The sequence below is a fragment of the Athene noctua genome, chromosome 1, assembly GCF_965140245.1.
Source record: "Athene noctua chromosome 1, bAthNoc1.hap1.1, whole genome shotgun sequence".
Lineage (NCBI taxonomy): Eukaryota > Metazoa > Chordata > Aves > Strigiformes > Strigidae > Athene > Athene noctua.
Genome location: NC_134037.1, coordinates 162,842,120 through 162,864,575, shown reverse-complemented (window position 1 = coordinate 162,864,575; position 22,456 = coordinate 162,842,120). Strand labels below are relative to the sequence as shown.

The 22,456-nt window shown below is 45.1% G+C and overlaps 2 protein-coding genes across 7 annotated transcripts in view; both read right to left on the bottom strand.

The window, feature by feature from the left end:
• The window catches only part of MRPS6 (mitochondrial ribosomal protein S6), a 50,032-nt gene extending 29,687 nt beyond the window's left edge, over nucleotides 1-20,345 (bottom strand). Inside the window, exon 1 of the mRNA XM_074900982.1 lies at nucleotides 19,308-20,345. Coding sequence (XP_074757083.1) covers nucleotides 19,308-20,345 — 1,038 coding nt within the window. The remainder of the gene's footprint in view (nucleotides 1-19,307) is intronic.
• SLC5A3 (solute carrier family 5 member 3) lies at nucleotides 1,238-19,422 on the bottom strand. Of its 6 annotated transcripts, XM_074903448.1 has the most exons (3): nucleotides 19,308-19,422; nucleotides 3,826-5,101; nucleotides 1,238-3,717 (listed from the first exon to the last, which is right to left on the bottom strand). In XM_074903448.1, exons 2-3 carry the CDS (start codon nucleotides 4,797-4,799, stop codon nucleotides 2,658-2,660), a joined length of 2,034 nt encoding a protein of 677 aa, XP_074759549.1. In that variant the 5' UTR covers nucleotides 4,800-5,101; nucleotides 19,308-19,422; the 3' UTR covers nucleotides 1,238-2,657. The 6 variants fall into 6 exon arrangements, with proteins under 6 accessions (XP_074759549.1, XP_074759498.1, XP_074759518.1 ...); XM_074903397.1 differs by having other exon boundaries at nucleotides 1,238-5,101; XM_074903417.1 differs by lacking the exon at nucleotides 19,308-19,422 and adding an exon at nucleotides 18,912-19,272 and having other exon boundaries at nucleotides 1,238-5,101.
• Nucleotides 20,346-22,456: the final 2,111 nt, after the last annotated feature.

The following is a 22,456-nucleotide window of genomic DNA, read 5'->3' as shown; positions in this document are numbered from 1 at the left end:
AGGTTAGGTGGTAATGCATTTGTTAATACTGAGAGCAAAGAGGACTGGTCTGGAAAATCCAAGTATCAGCTGCTGATAGAAAGACATGCCAAGTTACTAAGGGACAGTGCCTGGTACATGAGTGTCTCTTTCTCTGTGCCAAATTAGGCTTATTAGCCAGATCCCAGCCTTTTCAAGAAAATATTGTTGGACTGAGACTTATCTTTACCTTCCAAAAGTTGTTATTTTTGATCCCACTAAGATCAAACTTTGCCCTACTTTATCCTGCATAGAAACAATTAACTATGTTTTACACTTTTCTTATAGTACCATCCTTCCCAACTCAGCCCACTAACAAAGTAACTTGAGATGCCATTAACGTATTTCACATACTATGATTTTACCATTAAAAAGGATTTAAAGTATTTTTCTGAACGAAGCCAGCCACACAAACCGTAAGAAAATGTGTCTTGTCACACTGGTATTAACATCAAGACTCAGGTATTGTAACTCTCCTCTTCTACATATATTGCAACATCGCTCCCACACTTATTACTGTATTTCCAGTTAAGAGTAGTCTACTTTCCAGCAGCAACAACTAGACGAAGTGGAGAAAGGTGGGTCATTTCGGCCTCTGTTTAAAGTCTTGGAATGAATGGAATTCAACTGATTTTAAAACATACCAAAAAAAAAAAAAAATCCAGAAAAATGGAAGTTGTTAATTTTATCTGAAAATATGTATTATACATCATACTACTAAAAGCCATTTGGACAGCCTGCAGCTTATGGCACCACTGTACTGGAAAGCAAACTTTCTTCAGCAGTCAAAGGCAGGATTAACCCAAATTTCATCTCTAGAGAACTATTTCACCCCATAGGGATTGGTTCTTGTTTATGTGCCAAGGACACATTGCTGGACCCTTGAATTGATGCTGCTGAACTGTCAGCATGGTCCCTCACACCTAACTGGTTGGTGCTTACCCAAACAAGTCCCGAGACAAGCCTGGGAATAAAGATAACTGGAGAAATTATTTTCACAGGAAGCCTGGATATAACCACTCTGTCCTGGAGGGTAAGGGAGTTTAATGATATGAGCGCAGCTACATATTGTCAGCTGGCCTCTGCACCTGGAAACAGGCCCTGACTTGGTTTAGCGTAAGGACAAGAGCACTCAGATGGCAACATGTACTCCTGCTTTGCCAAGAGGGGAAGCAGACCAAGTTCTGCAACCTTCTGGTCTGCTGAGCTTCACCAACCTGCTGCACACAGATGTCCTCCACACCTGGAAACTGTTCATCCCTGCCTCAGGCATTCATCCTTTGGGAGAAAAGAACCTCAGCATCTTGAGACCTACTGATTGTCTATGATCGCCTGGGAAAATTCTCACTTTTTTGAAGAATTGTAAGGGCAGACCTCAATTGCCGGCACAGATTACGACTGCACACGTTCCTTATCTCCTGACACAGAATCCCTCAGGAGTCATTCCTTAAAGAAGAAGGTTTGACAGGGTGAAAGGGGAAGTGGGAAAAGATATGAGGCAAAAGGACTCTGGAAAACAAGGACCGCTTCGACCTCTTTCCCCCACTTCACCTTCCTCTTGTCTTCCTACTTGTTTTTCTCCCCTTATAGACTCAGTATGCAGCAATGGCAGGGGCTGCAGAGTATTTCCTTCTAGAAGTACACAGCAGAGAAGTTATTTTTCAGTGTGTTTACCAAACTGAAGACATTCAAAGTTTCACACTTTTCTCTTTCCCACGTGGTAGAACCTACAGATTTTTTTCTCTAAAAAGAGGCTAACCCTAGTCCTAAAGGTTTGGAGACTAAGAGGCTGAATATATAATCTTCTATTTCAATATACTACAAAACCCAAAACAGAGGTTTTTTTCCCCCCTTTTCCCCCCTCTCCTCCATTACCAGTTTGTCATCTTCAAGGTTTGTTTGGGTTTTCTCCCTTTTTTAAATACAGCAGCTTTTCAGTAATGGAATTTACAGTGGATAAAATCAAAAAGACAAACATTTTCTTACAGAGAAAAGAGAGAGAAGGCTACTAACAGCTATCATGTTTTTAAGGGCTACAAGATGAGACAAAACATCGTCCTGTAGTTGCCATAAGAGAAATGAGAAACTGAAAAAAACTAGAAGCAGTGAGCGAAATTAAAAAAGTGCTAAGTTGGCCGAGGTAATACAGCTATGTTACAAAGAATGACAACAGTAATGTGCATCACAACCCTATATTTAAAAATCTTTTGACATAGCTTTAATCATTTAGATTTTACACATCGGTAAATGACGACTTGTTATCTTCACCTTAATGCTGAGCTCTAACTGCCTGACTTCAAACACAGCCACCTGCCTGCCTTTGGTATATTTATATATGTATACAAGGAAAAACAGGTTAGTACTGCAAATGAAAAAAAAAAAAAAAAAAAAAAGGACAAAAGGGGAAAAAGAAAAAAAGACACCACACAACACATTCTGCTTTCAGCAGAGATAGGACAACATGTCTCAGATGGTCTCTAAATAGGCTAAAGTTGAGTTGATCTTACAATTATAGCGTAAACGATGCCTGGGTTGTGGTTATTTGAAAAGAAAAAAAAAACAACAAAACAAACAAAATCTCCAGAGACCTGTATCAACTTCTGTATGTTTAGCCATACCCTTAAAAGTTCACTATTCACTCACAAAGAGAAATAGACAAACATGAATATTCCAAGCGAACAGACACAAACCAGTCCAGTATTTAGTAATAGTTTAACTTTTGGAGTCTCTTCCAGCATTTGTAAACAAACAGTCTCTTCCTCGATCTCCCGAACAGCTCTCTTGTTCATGTTTTTACTTTTAAAGCCACAGAACCAATCTATGAATTTCAAATGTCTCTCTCTATCATCAGTCTCTTCCTCGTGTTTTTTCTCCCCCATCAAAGCTGCTTGTCCGTTCGAATAACAATCAACTGGTGTCTCGACTTCAGAGTGACTCACAGAAATCACCGGGTTGCTGTCATCTCTGCAAGTAACCAGAAGATTGATATCCTCTGGCTTCATATTTTTAATATTTTCTTCCGATTTGCCATTTGGAATGATATGGTTAGCGTTTTCATTGCACTTGAGGATGCTCTTTTCTTGCACTTTGTACAGCTCCCCCTTTGCGGCACTCTCTTTTACGCTCCTGTTTTTCACAGCCCAGAAAGTGGTCGTCCGAACCTGCTCCTTCGTAGGCGGAGGCGTGAGAAGGCTTACTACAAAGGTCACAATCCCGGTGATCCAGAAGAGAGCTGTTGCAACATACATGTAATGGATGTTTTTGATAAAGCTTGGCCTAGTATCCGGCTGGTTGCACTCTGGAGCACGATAGATAAATGCCAGTATCAACCGTATCGCTCCAAGAACAAACCCGGCCATTCCACCATAGAAAGCCCCCTGCTCATTGCAACGCTTCCAAAAGATACCCATAAGAAACAGAGCAGCCACCGGTGGGGTCAAGTAGTCCGCCACCTCTTGAATATAAAGGTACATCTGACCACCTTGCATTTCTACAATTATCGGGACCCAGGCAATGCTTATAACTACCATGAACGCAACAAAGACTCTTCCTACAATCATCAGTTCTCTAGACGTTGCGCTCTTCCGAATGAGTTTGTAGACATCAAGTGTGAATATGGTGCTGGCACTGTTGAATATCGAGTCCAAGTCACTCATCAGTGCAGCGATCATCACAGCCATCATCAGTCCCCGCAGACCAACTGGCACAAGTTTCATCACCAAACGTGGGTAGGCAATGTTAGAGCATCCAGCTCTGCTCCCGCAGACTTGAAAACAGTGTTCCGGATTAATGCAGGCAATATCATCTGCAAACAGTATTCGTGATATCATCCCTGGGACAACTATAATAAACATAGGCAGCAACTTTAAGAAGCCTGCCATCAGAGTGGATCCTTTGGCATGAGCAATGTTTTTTGCAGCAAGAACTCTCTGAACTATGACTTGATCAGCACACCAGTACCAGACAGAAGCTGGGGTCTGTCCCAATAGAAATCCAGGCCAGGGAATATCTTCATCTGTTGGCTCGCGCAACATTTTAAGAGCATCAGGCTTTGGGTCGACATTGCAGGAATTGGTATTGGAAATGTTGTAGGTTAACAAAATAGACGTAATATTTGGCGATGCTAACATGTACCTTCTTTTAACTTCTTCAAACCCACCAACCTCCGTAATACTTATGATCATAAGTGTGAGGGCACCAATAATCATAAGCAGAGCTTGAAGGGTGTCTGTGTAGATGACAGCCACAAGACCTCCAGTCACAGTCAACAGCGCAGTCATTCCAATAAGGAGGATAACTGACAAATAGAGGTTCCAACCTAGCGATTCTTGAATAAAAAGTGCCCCTGAATACAAGTCAACTGAGAGTTTGGTGAAGATATAAAGAATTAGAGACAATGCTGCAAAATATATTTGAATTCTATGCCCTCCAAAACGCTTGGACAAGTATTCAGGCATGGTGTATACTCCCGACCGGATGTAGACTGGGACGAAGACCCATCCTAAAAGCTGCAAAAGCATTAAGGCGTTGAATTCCCATGCACCTACTGCAAATCCACTCGCCGCTCCAGATCCTGCGAGACCAATGAAATGTTCACTTCCAATATTGCTCACAAATAAAGATGCACCAATAGCTACCCAGGTCATAGAACGCCCTGCCAAAAAGTAGCCACTTACGGTGCTCCGATTGTATTTCCACATGGCAAAAAAACCTATGCACATTACAAGCACGAAGTACAGTGCCACAATGGCAATGTCTGCTGTTTCCAAAGAAGCCCTCATTTTTGTAAACAAAATGACTTCGCACAGCTGACGTCCACTTCTCGCCCCCCAGCAAACGTCTTTTAAGCAACACGTGAACCAGTTAACATATATCAACACTGTGGATCAAATTCTTTGTCCCTTGGTTTGCTGTCCTGATGCTGGTGGTTGTGGTACATTTACTTTCTCCGCTTCTCAAATGGAAATTTGGAACTTAGCACGCACTTTTAATCCACATTCCACAAGAGCATCAGCCTTAACTCAGTTGATGTAGGAGAAATTCTTAGTTGCAGCTAAGTTTAGTGAGGCCTACTGTACCAACCCTGCAAGGCAGCAAAGACAAAAGACAAAGATTGAATTAGAGAAGGATTTCATGAAGTAATGAGAAAAAACTTGAAGTCTAGTAAAACAATGACTGAACACCACAGACTTTTTCCCCCTTATATTTCCTGCTGCATTTATGCAATCCATGAAACACGTAATTAAATATTTGTAGAACTAAGTAGCAATGCCTTTTACAAGACAACTTTAATGTTTACAAGTACCTTAAGAGACGCAACAATACTGGAGTAATAAATAACCCCGATTCCCCACAACAAGACAAGGAACAGAAATACATTTTATTTTTCTTTAGTCTCACAAGTCTACTTCTCAAGCCACTAAACAGGCCTTCCTCTTTCAAGCAATCTTAGGGAAAAAACCCCAAACAATCACTAAGGAGCATTAACCTTCATTTCCTCTATTGCTCTAGCACTGCACCCCACAAATCTTGATAGACCCTTGCATCCCATGCATGCACTTGAGACACCAGCTGGCTGCTAGAGCTAAAAATCAAAGTGAAGTCACAACACTGTCAAAAAACAACATTTAAGATCAGCTGAAGAATCAAGGGTATTCCACAGGTTTTAAATGAGTTTGCATCTGTCTCGGGTACAGATGACCACAGGGTTACATTTTACTCTGAAAGCTCTTCATACATATCCCACATAATCCAAGTGAAGAAAAAGTCTCATTCAAACAAGTGACAAAAGCAAAACTATGCTTGACATCCAGCTTTAGGGTCTTTGTCTGCCATGTGCCTTTTGATACCCACACCCACATGGTTTCAGGATTTTTTAGGAGCACCCTAGGCGAAGGAGGGAGAACTGGATAGATTCTGGTAGCAGTCACAGTTGCTAGGATGCCAGGAAGCGCTGTTCCCAGCATAATCTATTTGCATCCACACATGAAAAGGATCTCTAACATCGAAGGCAGATTTTATGGCAAAGCGTACCCTGCCACTCTACTACTGAACCCCCCTAACACATTCAACTCTACCAAAGCATGTCAGGAAGCAGGCACTCATTTAGGCAAGCAGGACTGAAACACTCAGAGAGAAGGGAGTAAGACGACTTGCTGGCAGACAACTGGACAGGGGCGAAATGAAGGGGCACTGAAGAGCTGCACACTGGCTCCTACCTTCACCATGGAAATAGGACACTCCTCTCTCCCATTTATGCCTTGGGAGGTATTATTTACCTATACCCACCCAAAACCTTCTAAGGGGTTGAGTGTGCTGGACATCAGATTCTTCTACTTCCTACACTGCATGGGCACAGCAAGGGAAGGGAAGACCAAGGCAAAGAACCGGTTTAGTCTAAAGATCAGAACACAGATCTTTAGTATTCAAGATTATTATAGAAGAGTAAGGAACAGGGTCTGACTCCACTCCTCTTTCCCACCCACTGGTAAAGGTAATACAGACTCACACACAAAAAATTAAAATCACCAGATCTTTTTTCTGACCATAAGGCCTACCAGTCTTAGAAGTCTTACAAGCATCAGCTTCAGGCATTCCCCCTTTCACATTTGCAGAAGTGCTCTGGCACTATGCTGAAGCTCACATTTCCCTATTAATTAATCTATGATTAATGCAAACACCCAGATAACATATTCTAGTATATTGGTGGTTTCTTGTTTAGCAACCCTGTAGCATATTTGTTTCACTTTAAAAAAGTAACTAAAAAAAAGTAAATAAAAACATTACAAATGCTCAGACCATAATAAAAACTATAGTTAAGGTTAAAAATGCACACACTCCCCCCTCTGCCTTACTTTGTGCATTACTGAAGGCAGCAACAGTGCTGATGTAAGAATTGCACTTCTCATTAAGGCATATGAATTTTAAAAATACCTTACAGCAAACCACAACTTCAGCCTTAAGGAGAAATTCACAATCGTGTTATTTGTATGAGCTGGCTGTTTTTCAAGCGTAGTTCAGAATCAAAAAAAGATAATAAGGGTTCCCCACCACCACCACAAACCCACATGAGAATACAGATATTCATTCTGCTGGAGTTATAGCCAATAATGAGAGACTACAGAGACATGGCACAAAATGGACTGATTACAGCAGTGTGCTAAATTTATCATGCTCATAAGCCTCAAACCACAGATGTATTTTAAATTCTTCCATAGAAGAATCCACATTTATCCCCACCCGCAAATGCAGCAGTAGTTAAATGGTCTATTAGTTTAATCCAACACAAAATTATAAACTCTTCAGATCATACGATGTCATCAGATACAAGCATGATATACTATTCTTATTTTTAAGCATTTCTGAGTAACACTTGAATAGCGTTGGATTTTTTACTATAATCACCTAAATTTTCAAATGCAACTACATTATAATGTTTATACCAAAACTATAAGGAAAGAGGAAGAAGAGATCTTACTCAGACACAGTGGGAAGAAGAAAAGCTAGTATACAGAAAGTTAGAATAATGGACAAGATAAAGAAACAGTAACAACCAGTATTTTCCCTCTTCTATTGTCCTGCTCTGTTATTGAAAAATGTTAGACTTCAACTTTAGTTCACTTCCCAACATCTTCTTTGTAGGTTAATCAATGACCTTGCAAAACTATACTATACAATAATATGCATAAATCACAAAAACACTTATTAAAACTACATCTATTTGATACAACAGGTACCCAGCTCATAGTATGATTATTACAAGCATGTTTAATCCCTCTGAAAAGTGTACAAGTAGAAGATGCAGGTGTCCTTAAATTATGACATTTCTCAATTAGAGTACTGGACAAACTACAACAGGCTCATTCTAACCCAAATAAACAATACATGAAGTTTCTTGAGCATTTTCCACTGGAAGGTACAGCCAGACCCACATTTGAAATAATCAGTCTACACCTTTGTAATCAACATCTGAATTTTGCAGGATTCAGCCTGCTTAAGCAGGAATGTGTAAAGTTTTCAGTAGCCGCTACAAGTTTTATAGAATCACAGAATGGTTTGGGTTGGAAGACAACTTAAAGATCACCTAGTTCCAAGCCCCCTGCCATGGGCAGGGACACCTTCCACTAGACCAGGCTGCCCAAAGCCCCGTCCAACCTGGCCTTGAACACTGCCAGGGAGGGGGCAGCCACAGCTTCTCTGGGAAACCCGTGCGTGTCTCAACCATGAGTGAAGAATTTCCTCCTATCTAATCTAAATCTTTCCTCTTGTCAGTTTAAAGCCATTAGCCCTTGTCCTGTCACTACATGCCCTTGTAAAGAGTCCCTCCCCACCTTTCCTGCAGGCCCCCTTTAAGTACTGGAAGGTCTCCCCGGATCCTTCTCTTCTCCGGGCTGAACAACCTTAACTCTCTCAGCCTGCCTTCATAAAGGGGGTGCTCCAGTCCTTTGACCATCTTCACGTTCCTCCTCTGGACTTGCTCGAGCAGGTCCATGTCCTTCTTATGTTGGGGGCCCCAGAGCTGAACACAGCTCAGTGCTTGCTGCACTGTCATTAAATTACTGTACTAAAGTAGCTTCTTGTACCAGTTTCTATTAGACCTAATTCTAAAATAACCCTGGAACTTTTTTCATTATGAAAATGAGACTCATCCCTCTGAACTTTCAGCAAGTTATGACCTCAAGTCTTAAGAAGGACTTTTGAGATGCCCCATGCGAGTTTAATCTCAAGTTATTAGAACAGTGTACATTGAGGCACTGACAGGAAAAAAAAAAAAAAAAGACAGACAGTGCTGCTGCTAAAGGACTGTGAATTTTTTTTCCCTAAGGCTGTTTTCTGGCTGGATCATATCAAAGACACAAAACAATGTGCTTCCCTCCTGTCTGAAGATAGAGGGCTACAGCTTTGGTGAAACAATGCATATGTCTCTCCAACAGGCAGCCTGTCCTTTAAGAAAAGTCTCAAACAATTCCCTGAAGAGATATTAGATAATGTGAAGCAGATTTAGGGTGAGATTTTTAGGAGAAATTTGTATGATTGTTTTAAAGGAAAACTTTCTCCACAGTGCTGCTCTAATAAGACGGGTCTTTAAATATGCCAGAATCAAAACTGCTCCAGCCCTAAATCAACTGTTGTTTTCTGCTCAGTCTATTTCTCTTTCAGCAGATGGGCAGTTTCTCAGCTGACTTCCCTTTTCTCTTAAAAAGTCAGTCCTAACGGCCACCGCTTTAAGGGTTAATTTGAGGATGCAGACACCCACATATCATACAGGAGCGTCTACTATTGTTTGTTAGCAAATGAAGTACATACTTAACTTTGTTCACAGACTTAAAGTAGTTTTGAGGTTCTTTCATAGAAAGATTTTTCTTCTCCACCTTCTTCAAGCAGGGGTATGTTAACTCATACCAGTAGCACTTTACATACTGAAAAACTCACTTGCGTTGAAGAAATATACCCAGATTGCCAGGCTCAACACTTACATGAAAAATACTCACAATTTCTCTCCCAAAAGAAAAAAAGTCTCATGCCTTAAGCAGGCCTGTAGAATATTCAACCCCTTGAGTCTGTTGTCTGGCCTGCTCACACTGCAGGCTACCTGCTACAGACATGCAAGTGAGTTCCTACCTGCCCACAGATCAGTACACACAGGGTTGTCCGGTGCTACCTATGTCTCAGGAAAAAAAAAAAAAAAGAAGAGGAAAAAGCTTTGCTCCATTTACTGCAGCACTCTAGAACACAAAAAAGGGAGCACAAGTGTTCTTTGTGGAATAACTTACACACATCAACTTATCCTTATGTAGTACATGCCCTTGAGGAAGTGGGGGCTATCCTTGCCAGCTGCTAAACAGAGCCCTAAACATCCAGGACTGCAGTTTCAAGACTTTCCCTTGTAAGCCAGGAGCTGGGGCAGAGGAGCCAAGCAGGAATCCCACCTGAGACAAACAGGATATGCCACAGGAAGCAGGAAAGCTCAGAGGCAGAAGTTGACCTGTAGCATCTAATAAATAACTTGAGTTAAAGTCTGGACTGGCATTCCCAGCAGCTCAATGGGCTAAAGTAGAAAAGTACCACATTTACAAATTACCTGAACCAGCAACCACCTGACTAACCTGTTTGCCACACGTGCTCTGCTGCCCCATGGTGGTACTGCACCGAGACGTCTGCTGGCCTTGGAGAACGCAGGTGCTGCAGAGGCAACTATAAATCATCACTACCATAAAAGTCCAATTTGAGGTGCAAGGTTCAAGTCAGTCACTCAAAGAAGTTATGAACACATAACTGGGGTTTCAGGAATCGCTTCCGTTCTGGTCTTCACTTTACTGCAGCATCAGAAAAAGAAGCTTGCTCCACAAGACATTCTTCTTGATTCTTTTCTAAAGGACTGCTGAAGGAGACACGAGAGAAATAAGTAACCTCACAGCATGCAGTTCAGCAGAAGAAACAGAACTACACTGCATTTGCTCATCAGAAATATAATGCTACTGTGCACTATTACAGAAGCAGTAACTGGAGTACTGTAAGGCCAAAAGAAGCTGAAGGGCACTGTGACTGATAAGAGTAGTATATCAATTCAGTTGTTTTGTTTTTAACCATTCTTCCTCCCCATCCCAAGTGTATACAACTATTTAGGTCTCCCACCAAGTCATAAACAAAGCGTGGGGGAAGGGCAGAAGAAAGAGGATGCCGTTTTATTGTGGGGCTCATTCAGTACTCTGTAAACACAACAGAAGCTACAGTACTGATGAACTGCAAAGCAAGAGGAAGATGGCATATTTCCTGAAACCTACACCACTAGCAGTGCATCGGCAAGCCACTTCATGCCACCGCCTGTGGCATTTATGTTTGGATGGTTTCTTTCCCCATGAGTCAGTCCACAGCACTCTGTCAGGAATAGTGGCTTTATTTGCTTCTACCGTTCTTCCAAAAACTTCAAACACCTAAAGGTAAACTGGGCAGGGTGTGTGTGTTGACGTGGGGACAGAAGAAAGGAGATAGAAAGTTCCTTTTTATTTGTTAAAATAAAGAGATAACAGAAAGAAAGACTATATTCTCCATGCCTACATAGACATACTGTAGCCATCTTACTCTGGTCTCAAGAAAGACTAGTCCATCAGCTTAAGTTAAACTGACTATTAGTTTAAAGAAAATATGTCGTAAGTACTTCCTTTTCTCCTTGTCAACCCAAAGAACTGGCTGTTTACACAGGTGACAGATGTTATCCGGGTTCTCTGAAGAGAGCAGAAGTACAGTTGCTGCTCAGCACCACTGAGGAACTGGCCCACTCTTCCCTGGCAAATAAGCTGAACCATTCATGCCTCTGCCATAACCCAAGCAGATGACTACCAGAGGCTCAGATGCTCAGACAGGTTGTCACTATAAGCTGCTCCATCCCTCAGCAAGGAAACCATGCTTTTCTTTGCAACTGCAGACAGATGACATTCTTCCTTCTACACAGGAACTGGAAGCAGAAGAGGAAAGAGGGTACTGAGAAGGCACGTGGTCAACAGTAACTAAGTGAAGAGCACAATAGGGCAAACAGGGAAAGCAAGCCATTTTAATGGAGGTGGGAGAGGGTGTCTCCCCCAGGAGACAGCAAAAAACAGAAGATCCTGGCATCATGCAGCATCAGGTAGAATTTTCCCTGCCAGGTAAGTGTGTCAAGATGTCAGCTGACATAATAAGTAGGAAGCTGCAGAGGAACGCTGAGTCTAAAGACTCAAATTCCTTCTTGTGACAACCTAAAGTTGAGAAGCACAAACATTTTCACTGCCACTGGAAAGTACTATTTATCTAAATAACTTTGATGAAGTACTTAGTCACTAAGAGCAACAGCAAGAAAACGGGCAAAACAAGCATAAACATGCAAGTACTTGATTTCTGTAGAGGATTCGAGACCACATAATCAAGTTCTCTGGATGCAGAGGACAAACATTATCACCCTATTAGAAGCACACCATCAGAAAGTCTTATAAAATCTCTACCACTACTGAAGATAAGACTTTTCTTTAGCTGGTACACAGATGTGATTCAGCTGTTGGTTATCACCATTCAGCAGTAACTAATGTAATTTGCATACCCCCAGCCTAGAAAAACGTGCTGGTTCACCCCACTTGAAGAGGATTTTGGCTAAGAGAGTACAAACCTCCGAAGTTAGTTGAGGAATGAGAAAGGAGTAGTGGAAGTATCAGTCACCATGCAACTGAGCAATATATACAAGGAAGAAATTCTTCCTAGAATTTCTAGGGCGAATAGAAAATAAAACCAGTCTCATTAAGCTTACTTAGGACATCCCCAAGTTCCCACCACATTTATGGCTGCACACAATCTTTCCAAAAGCATGAAACATCTTTACTGAAAGGCGAGACAGAAGTTTCAGGGGCATGCAGAATCCTAGGATTTAAGTTTGAGGCCCTCCAAGCTTCCTAGTCTGCTGAGTGCTCTTCTGAGATTTCTGAATTTGGGGATTTTAGGACACCAAAACAAGGCTTAAAGTTATCTTGGTTATAAAACAACTAGTGCTATTCTACATCAAGCTTTGTAATTACCTACATTAAAAGGTACCAAATACTGATTTATTTTTCTAATAGTCTCAAACACATCAACTCCACTGAACACATTCCCCTCCTGTATCCATTATTCCTTAGATATTTGCAGAACTGAAGCGTAAGGACTGGCTTGCAAGTGGACAAATCGGGATTAAAAAAAGATGTGAGAAATAGCAGAACAATAGTTCCTATGTAGCTCCTCACAATCATATTGCTAGGGTTCATGAGCCTTCCTTTACGCCATCTGCTTCTTTCCCTCCCCACTTCTCACCAGTGGTGATGCATTTTCTTTAGCATCTCATTTTCAGCACCAGTATTTGCACTAGTGCTTCCACAGTACAGGTCCTTACACTGATCTTGCCTTACTTTCCATATTTTTACTTCCCATCTTTCTTGTTCTACTTCTACATAACTAGTTATATTTTGCCTATCTGTCCTCCCTCTTATTTTTCCTCTCTTTCACCTTCTTATCAGCTCTTCTACCGAATGCACACCAGAGATATTCCTGCTGGTCCACTGGGCATGTGGTTTTGAAGGGAACAACCTGGTACCAGTGGTTCCTGCCACTCTCGGATAAGCAGCACAGAGGCTGGTATATGCAGCTCTATCAAACAACTGCTTTCACATAAGCAACTCCTGCATTGCCACAGACTTGTAGCACAGGTTTGGGCAGCTGTCACTCAAGGAATTATAGCCTGCTCTGGCTGGAGCCTGACGACAAGCAAGGTACGTTACTTGATCAATAATCAACAACCACCAAAGTAATTTTTAGGTAGAAATTGCCAGCATTATGGCTCTGGAATAAGGGAACTGGAGAAATCAGCTCCTGAAAGAATATGTAAAGAAAGCAATCCATCATTACAAAATATGGTATGTATGATGTGTTAGAAGAAAGCAGACATACATACATTCATACTTAGAATAAGCTGTTAAATTAATTCAAGCGCTACAATGGACATCTTTAAAAGAGTCAATCACTTTTGAGGGGTTTTATAATAATTGAGAGCAGTAATACTATTTTATCACAACAGGTTCACCTTCCTTCTTTTTCAGCAGTTAAAGTATAGACAATCTGCTCTCATGCTGAGGTTTACTGGCATCTCCCTGTTCATATACACGATGCATTCAGATGTACACATACACACAGTGAACAAATGAGGAGAAATACACCGCCAAAAGAGAAGAGCACATTGCTAAGTAAGCAATGGGGGCAAAGAGAAGTAATCTCTTACAGGTTAAACTGCCACTGCCGCCCACTGAAGCAGGGCTAGCCAAATCCCACTGAAGTCTGCCAGTCCCAGCAGGTACACAAGGGCCTGCCCACAGTCCCGCCACAGCACTCAGGCTTGTAGATCTACAGCTTAGTGAACGAGTGGCAGAGTTAACCCATGCATCCCATTACATACACTCACTCAAGCACATCACTCGATACACTGCAGAAGCCTCTATAAACCGAGAGGCTTTTGAGTCCCTTATTCTTTGCCATCAACTTAGTACTCACTTTGGACAACTTTGCCACATTCCCCTAGCTAACAACTATCTGCTATAAAAAGACTTAAAATATTTTGTAGAAGCAAATAATCCTCTACCTTCCCCCATACCCCAGCTAGGTGCATATCCCACACTTAGCAGAAACTTAGAAGACCACTCCCTGGTCTTAAGACTGAATGTGACATCATTCAAAAGGGTATCATTCCCAAATGCTGTCTGCATCACACACTTCAAAATCCACTTATTCTTATGGGAATGCTTAAGGCAGAAAACAAAAAGCTGACTCCTACAGGAAAGTCAGCGCTAGAACTTGCAGTTCAGTCGTCTTTTAATTCCCACTCTTCGGTCTTCTTTCCAGCACCACCCTCAACACAAGGGTCCTACCCTGCTAGGCACAATGGTGTAAAGAGCCTACTAAAGGAGGCTCAAGAGTTTTAGCCCACTAAAAAAGTCAAAGGAAATAGATGAAAACTTTTGTGTAATTTTAACCTGCTAAGTAGGTAAGAGCAGCAAGAAGATGCAATATTGGACTGTAAAAACAGGTAGGTTCACCAGAAAGTAAAGAAAATAAAACCAGCATCTGCCTGCTTACTGCTCTCTTCATTCTCTCCCCCTCCTAGCAACTAAGATATCAAAAGCCCAATTGCTGCAGCTGCCTACACAGCAATTAAGTGCAATAGTCAAGATGTCAAGCAACACTACTGCCCATTACTTTGGCTTTCCTAAAATAGCTAACGATCTCCACAGCAGGAAGGGAATTTTTGAAACACGGCAACCCCCTCCAAAGGCAACAAACAGATGCTGAAGACAAATTACGTTGTGTGAACATGCCAGTCAAAGCGAGAGCTCGGATTCACCGTACTATTACAGCGGTGGGTGGGTGGGTCCCCTAGTCTGGGTATTTGCTGAAACAAGGTAATTAGGTTTTTGACTACTGACACACACTATGCATTTGTCTTTTGTTACAGGTGAAGTGGGGGGGAAAAGTACACTGCTAATAAAATACTGATACGTTTCCTCATTTTTAGTGAAATACTCTGATATAAGGTATTTTCGAACTGTGCATTCGCTTCAGTTTCAGTGACAAAGTTGTTTTGTTGAAGACGGGTGTCCCAGCTCACACGAGTCGAGCAGCAGCAAGAACAGCATGGGAATACCGCCACCTTCTCTGTCCTAGGTTCCCCAGGCCGGCAATTTTCCTTGGAGAGTGTCTCACATTGCCGCCCTGTGGTCAGTCTGTAAAACAGCATCAGAGCAATAGGAAGCCATTTCCAGCTCTTCCTTCCCTTTCCCCCTCAACACTTCCTTCCCCGGGCTCCCAAGGGAGTTTTGGCAGGACGAGTAGGGTAGAAAGAGGAAGCCTCCCTGAAGACCTCTCCTTTCTCCGGCAAGTGACGACAACTGCTAATTCACTAGCGGGTCACTACCCTTTCCTGCTGAAGGTCCTGCTCTGCCATAATCCCTCCGCTGAAAGCCGAAGATGACTCTCCTGGGAGAAAGTTAGAAATAATTAGAAATTCATCTTTTGCTATGAACAGTAAAGGTTAGAGCATGAACAGCTGTGTCTTCATTTTGCACTTCTACCTTCACCACAACTATAGTCTTTGGCTCGGGCTCTTGAGGGTAGGCAACGTGTCATTTACATACATCTGTGCACTGCTGATAAGTCTGCCATCCAGCCCCAAGTTCATTGTACTATTTGTATGTTGGAGTGCAGAAAGCCACACAGGTGAGCAAAACACATTATTTCTACCCTAAATTCCAGTCACTTCACTGGCCTCATACCTTTCTTTTGCCAAAGCATCTCCTCCATATACTCACTCACACACAGACTTAACACAGTGCAAGTCCCTCACTGCAGCTATGCTTTGAATACAGTGATATCACATAGAGGTAGTTTTTTATTTGTTTGCTTTTGGGTTTTTTTATTATTTCTTTCCTAAGAGTCACTGACTGGGGTCTCTGCTGATCAAGGACTCTGTCCCCAGGCAATTTACAAATACAGTATTTCTATTGCTAGTCAATCACCTGATCATCCGCTACCTACAAAACAGGATCGAGAAGAGCTGCTCAGCTTTGACTTCAGAATAGCCACAAGCTTTTGTGAAAAGTGCATGCACACAAGTGATGACAGTTTGAAAGTAAAAGTTTCCCCCCTTTCCCCCTCCTCCCCCAAGCTCTCGGGTGTTGCATTTTTAATACACAAAAGGAGAGCTGCAGAGGCTGAGGAAGATTGCCAAGAAGCCAGGGGACATGGGAGCTTCAAGTAGGACTGTGGGGTCATGCCCACCCTGTAACCATGTTAAGGCTAGCTGGGTAGGGAGGAGACCAGGTACACAACAGGTTCCACAGTTCACAACAGAAGCCACATGCAAGAAAAGGATGAGGAAGGATCCCCAACTTGAACACAAGCAGTGCTAGTGACCAACAGAGTTTAAAGTCACAAAAATGAATTTGAGGGATTTATTCTGCCTAGACCTAGGAAAACACCAAGGTAACTATTAAAAACAATTGTGGGTGGAGGAAACCCCCACAGAATCAAAGTTTGCCTCTGGACAGAGCCGTGAAAATCTACCCGACTGTAGCTCTGAGGTTTGTGCTCAAGCTGCCAGGGAGCTCAGAGGAGTTAACAGCAGCCCTAAAGGGCAAGACAGAGGCAGCAGGGCCTTTTTTTTTTTTTTGGCAAGGCAGGGGAGCTGTCAGAGATGAGGAAGGATGCCACAGACAGCAAGAGAAGAGTCAGCACTTGCTCAAGCCTCAGACTGAAGTAGGCACCGGAGCACACAGCCACCACACAGAGGGACTGACACAGCAGGACAGTGAACACCTGCCCAGCGTAGCTCCATCAGGAAGCACTAGTGCCAAGAAGCAATGCAATTTATTCAGGACTGTATATGATCTCTCCAACTTCTATAGGAAGGAGTTATGTAGTCACTCCATAATTTCAGATTGTTCTATTGGCCCCATATTCAGGTCTCTGTGTTCTGACTAATTTAAGTTTAGCATTATGGTCGAGCATTATGCACTGCTATGGTTTAGCATATTACGGTTTAGCATTATGCACTGCTATGGGGGTCATTAGTGCAACTCCTTTGCCAGGATTCAGCAGCACCATAGCATATACCACTACAGAAATTCTTCTCAAGTGTTCTCATTACACAAGGAAGTCATCAGTAGTAAGATACTGGAACACTAAAAAGCACTTAGATCTGGTGTACTGTCAACAGCAACAAAAAACCAGCATCTACATTCTCTAAATTTTAGAGTTACAAGGGCAGGTTAAGAACAGCAGTACACCTGAACCAAAACTTATGTATTTTAATATAATCACAGAGCAAAAAAACACCTTTAAGATACATCTATCAGGAAAGAATATACTAGTGTCAAACTTCAAAGAGGAAAAGGTTGCAGATGTTAAATCCTCAAGGCATTGATGCTCATTAGAAGCTTCTTACAGCTAAAAGCTTATCCCCGCATCTCTGAGCTCAGATCCTAGGAACCAAAGACAGCACTCCATGGCATCCTTTCCGAGTAGTCAGGCTTTTGTGTCTCAGTATTATGTCAGATTTGCTATGCTTTCTGTCCTGCTCTGCATTTATAGCATCTGCACAGCATAATGCATCTCCCACATTAACAGCACGTATACAAAAAGCATCTCATCACCTTACCTATGGCTTATACACTGATGAGGAGGTGTGTGGAAAAAAAAAATTAAAAAAAAAAACCCACAGGTTGACAACCCAAGTCCAAAAGCAGCATGTTTTGTCAGAGAGAAAGCTGCTCCATGAGGCGGTGCAGCAATGTCACCAGATTTTTTTTTCCCTGTTGCTGTATTTCTCCACTAGAGGACTCACCTGAGGTCTACTACAGCTTCTGCAGTTAAGCCAAGTTGAAAAAAAAAAAAAAAAGCCAACCCTGACATGTGGATGGTACATGTAAAATGAATGGAAATGTACTAGTATATGCAGCACATGTAATACATGAAGACATGCTCCCGTAACTACAAAAGAAACACAGCAACGCTACTTAGCTTCCTGCTAGCCTATAACAAATACACATGTTCATTTAAATGAAGGTTAAATGCGAGAGCAAGCATGTCCACGCTGGGTCAGACCAGAAGGGTTACAGCCTAGCAGAAGTGCTGCTACATTCCAACACCAGCACTGCATATTAAGCTGGAAAGTAGCAGATAAAGGCTATAGAAGGTACTAGAGAAGGGCCAGTATCAGCTATTATTTTCCAAATAAAGGGTCCCATCTACACAGAGATGTTTCTATTTTATTTTTACGCACAAGTATGCGCACCCCCCCGCACTGATTCAGCTCTTATAAAATAGAAAGAGCATCATATAACCTCACTCACTCACACCACTGCTTATCATCACGCCGCCAAAAACAGCGGCAACGGCTAGCAACCCTTCCCGTGGGCGATACGGCGAGCCGTATCAGCACAGCTCAACTGGTGTTAGCAACGGCAGGAAAAAAATTAATTTCTTGAGACTTCCCTGGTACAGAGGGGGGCTGGAGAAGCGGGGAGCAGGCACCCCACGAGGGGCAGCTTGCCGGAGCGAGTCCTTGCTTTCCCCCCACCAAGGCTCACGGCAAGGCCTCTCACAGGCGAGGGGACCCAGCGTGGGGATGCTGCGACCTAGCAAGGCACCCAGCGAAGCCACCGCAGGTGCGGGGGGAGCCCACGGCCATGGAAAGTGCTGGTGCTGCAGAGGAAGAGGGGGACGTACTGGCACCAGCGTACGGGGGCAAGGAAAGGGCCAAGTTCACTTGCGCCAGACAAGAGGCGGGGAGGGGGGGGGATAAGAGGGAGAGAAATGCATCTATTTCGCCAAGCGTGGGATCTGCTTACCTGCGGACCAAAGGGGAGGGGGGAGAGAAGGGGACTGCGGCTCTAGGGGAGCAACTAAGCAAACTCTCCAAAGGAGCAGGGGGGAACGAAAAATAGAAGAGGAAGGGGAGGGAGAGGGCAGAGGAAGGCACACGGGAGCCTGAAGCACGCTGCGCAACCCCGCTTCCGAGCGCGGAGGGGAGGGCGCGGAGGGCAGGGCTCGCCCCGGGGGAAGGGGCCGGCCGGGCCGTCCCCCGCCCCGCCGGGCGCTCCGGGGCCGGGCCGGGCCGTGCGGCTGCGGCGGGGAGGCCAGCACGCGGCGGCCAGAGACGACACCGGCGGGGGGACGCCGGGGGCTGGGGGGGTCTGTCAGGTCCCACCTGGCTCCCTCCCTCCCGTCTCCCCTCCCTCACTCACCCTCTGCATGGCTTTCAGGATCAAAGCCAGTTCATAGCGGGGCATCTTAGAGCTGGCTGTGGCAGGAGGAGCGGGGATGCGGCGGGACAGAGGGCGGGAAGGAGGAGGAGGAGGAGGAAGGGGGGGGCAGCGGCGATGCCGGAGAGGGGGCACCGGAGGAGGCAGACGCGTCCCCGGCGGCAGGCGGTGCTGGCGGCGGCTCCTGCCCGCGCGGCTCCCGGACTGCACCGACACCGGGCGGGCGGGCGGGCGGCGCGGCTTAAAGGGCGCCGGCAGCTGCGCAGGCTCCGCCGCGCCGCCTCCTGCCCGCGCCAAGCGCCGCCTCCGCTGCGCGACTGCCCGCCCGCCCGCCTGCCCGGGGGGCCACCGCCGCCCGCCCGGGGGCTGCCCCGCCGCCCCGGCCCGGGGTGGACGGGGGTAGGTAACGGGTGAGAAGGGCGGGAGGGGACTCTTGCCGCCGCGGAGCGGGCCCGAGGCGGGCGGGCCGAGCTGCGGTGCGGGCGCCGCCTTCCCCCCCTGCAGCGGCCCGGGGCCTGCGCCCGCCTTCCTCCTTCCCGCCGCCGCCGCGGCGGCGGCTGTGGCTGCTGCAGGGAGTGGAAATTTCCACTGTGTCCGCCCCCTCGCTCCCCCCCTCCGCGCACACACACACACACCCGAGACCGCACATGGGGGGGGGGGAGGGAGGACAGTGCCGGCGGCGCGGGCGCCCCTCCGCCTGCCTCGCCGGCGCCCACGGCCGTTGTCCCCACGCACCTGGGTGGGCTGGCACCGGCAGCGAGCTGCAGAAGCCCCCTTGGGCCGGAGGGCGAGGCGAGGGTGCCCTGGCAGGCCGGGGTCACGCATGTGGGGCATACTCAGCTCTTCCAGAACCTTCTGCACCTCGGGGAGCCTCTGCCTGACAAGTGCAGGGGGCTGCAGCCCACCCGAGGGGCAGGGGTGCGTGACCAGAAGATGGCTGGCCTTGATGTGTGGGCGCTCCTGCCAAGGGACTTTCTGGGCACATGTTTCCCAGCCGGCGGTGCGCTCACAGGCAGCCATCAAGGTCAGCGGCACAGATAACCTCTGTCGGCAGCACGTCCAACACTGGCGTCCAGCTGTGGCCACACCAGAAGCCTACAGCCACCTGCATCCACCTAAGAGGGGCGTTTGGAGAGCCTGGTGGTACATCAGGCTTGTCTGAAAGTATTTCTTTTCTCCACGGGAGAGACAGGTCCCACTGGAGGTACCCCTGCCCTCACATATCCCCCAGAGCACGCAGCACGTGGGCTGGCTTTAAGGAGAGCTAGCTCACACTGAGTTTCTGCCCAAGGTTTTGAAGCCCTCGTCACTTGGCCCTGTCTGCTCTCAGAAAAGAGGCAGGGGATGAGAGAGCACAGCCACCATGCCATGGCTCAAGGGGAAGCAGGGACAAAGGTGAGATGAAAAAGCTTTAATGAAATAGGTATCTATGGAATACCAGCCCCACCTCATCAAGAGCATCATGTGTGGGAACCCCAGCCATGCCCTTCCACACCAACAAGCAGGGTCGTTTGCTTTTGCTCTGCTTCCATGGGAGCAATACCACAGTCAGTGAAATGAATTGCAGGTGCGGGTATTGCTAGCTGAAAACTTTTCCCAGCACTTTGCATCATGACTTGCACTGGTAGTGCTGTGGATCTTCCTCATCTTACGCAGATGTGAGTTGGAGGTAGTTCCCTACAGGTACTGTGCCCCACAGGTACAACAAAGCCTATTGTGGGTGCTCGGAGCTGGTTGTGTACTGCTACGAGTAATCAGCTGTTGAGGATGAATTGCCTATGCAGAAGTGTTTACACATATTCCCAAACTCCCACCCCCCCAGTGCTTAGGTAGTAATTGCCAGTCAGCTGACAGGTATAATTTGCTGCCTGTTGGTGCTTACCACACACAAGCCCTCCCTGGGTTACTTGCTTGCTTTTTTTTTTTTTTTTTTAATACAGTGTTGTCTGGCCTGAGCTTCTTCCCTGTTCTGAACAGGTGCCCGGTCAGTTCCAGAGGAAATCCACATAGTTGGTAAGCGATGGTCCCCAGTGGAGGTGGGAATGCCCAGGTATCCCTGCCGTACACACCCTCCTGGTGCACCCTGCCAGTGGTGGCACAGTCACGCATGACCCACGCTGTTCTCTTCCCTGCCGCTCTACCAATGCTGTACCTGCTTAAAATGCTCCTCTGACAGAAAAAAGGAAACGCATTCAATCCCTGTTCCTGAAGTCTTTCTCTCACATGCAGAACTTTATGCAAATCCCCAAGTCTATATACTGAAATATCTAGTGCTGCTTTCAAATGCCAATATTTGATTCTCAGTTGGATATACATTCATATTCACCATTCATACTCACTTCTAACTACATTCCACATGCAAGCCCTGCGAATACACATCTGCATGTGGCCAACAGATCCCCCCAGCCCTTTTTGTGAATCCCACCCACACCCGTACTTCAACACTGCATCTCAGGACCCCGCAAACATAAGATTGAGCTTGAGTCCACTTATGTCTGTGCCTGGGATTTGTTCACAAATGCAGAAATGCTTGTGCATGAGATGTAATAAACACACTCCCAGACAGGCATTCCTATATATATTCAGTGAATGAGATCTGTATGCCTGAGGGTCTCTCATGCATATTAGCAACACAGATACAGGGACTATATCTCTCTGTGTCTGCATGCTGCACACGTATGGGCGTCTGATCTCATGCATCATGCCTACATATAGCTTATGGACTGACTGCTGCGTACACTGCAACATCCCATGTCCCCATGGGAGTTCCTGATGCCTTCTCACTTTCTCGCTACTGATGTAGTATGAACACCAGGAATGAGCTACCTTGAATCTCACAAGTTTGTTTTTTCCTTAGCACTAACCCAAAGTATCCAAAGACCATAGAAAACTCTCATTTAATATTTGAAAGCACACAGTTACAGAGGAAGGTCTGAAAAACCTGTAGTGGCCATGCCCTAAATTCTCAGTAAGGAAATATATACTCCCCTAATAGAGATTTTTATTTTTTTTTTTAAGTAACAAGTATAAACTTTTGACTTTTGAGAGGCTTGAGTCATGACTTTTTCATGCTGAAGGTTGGGCATGCTACAAAGGCAAACCATCCTCTCTGCATCGTTTGTCTTTCACAT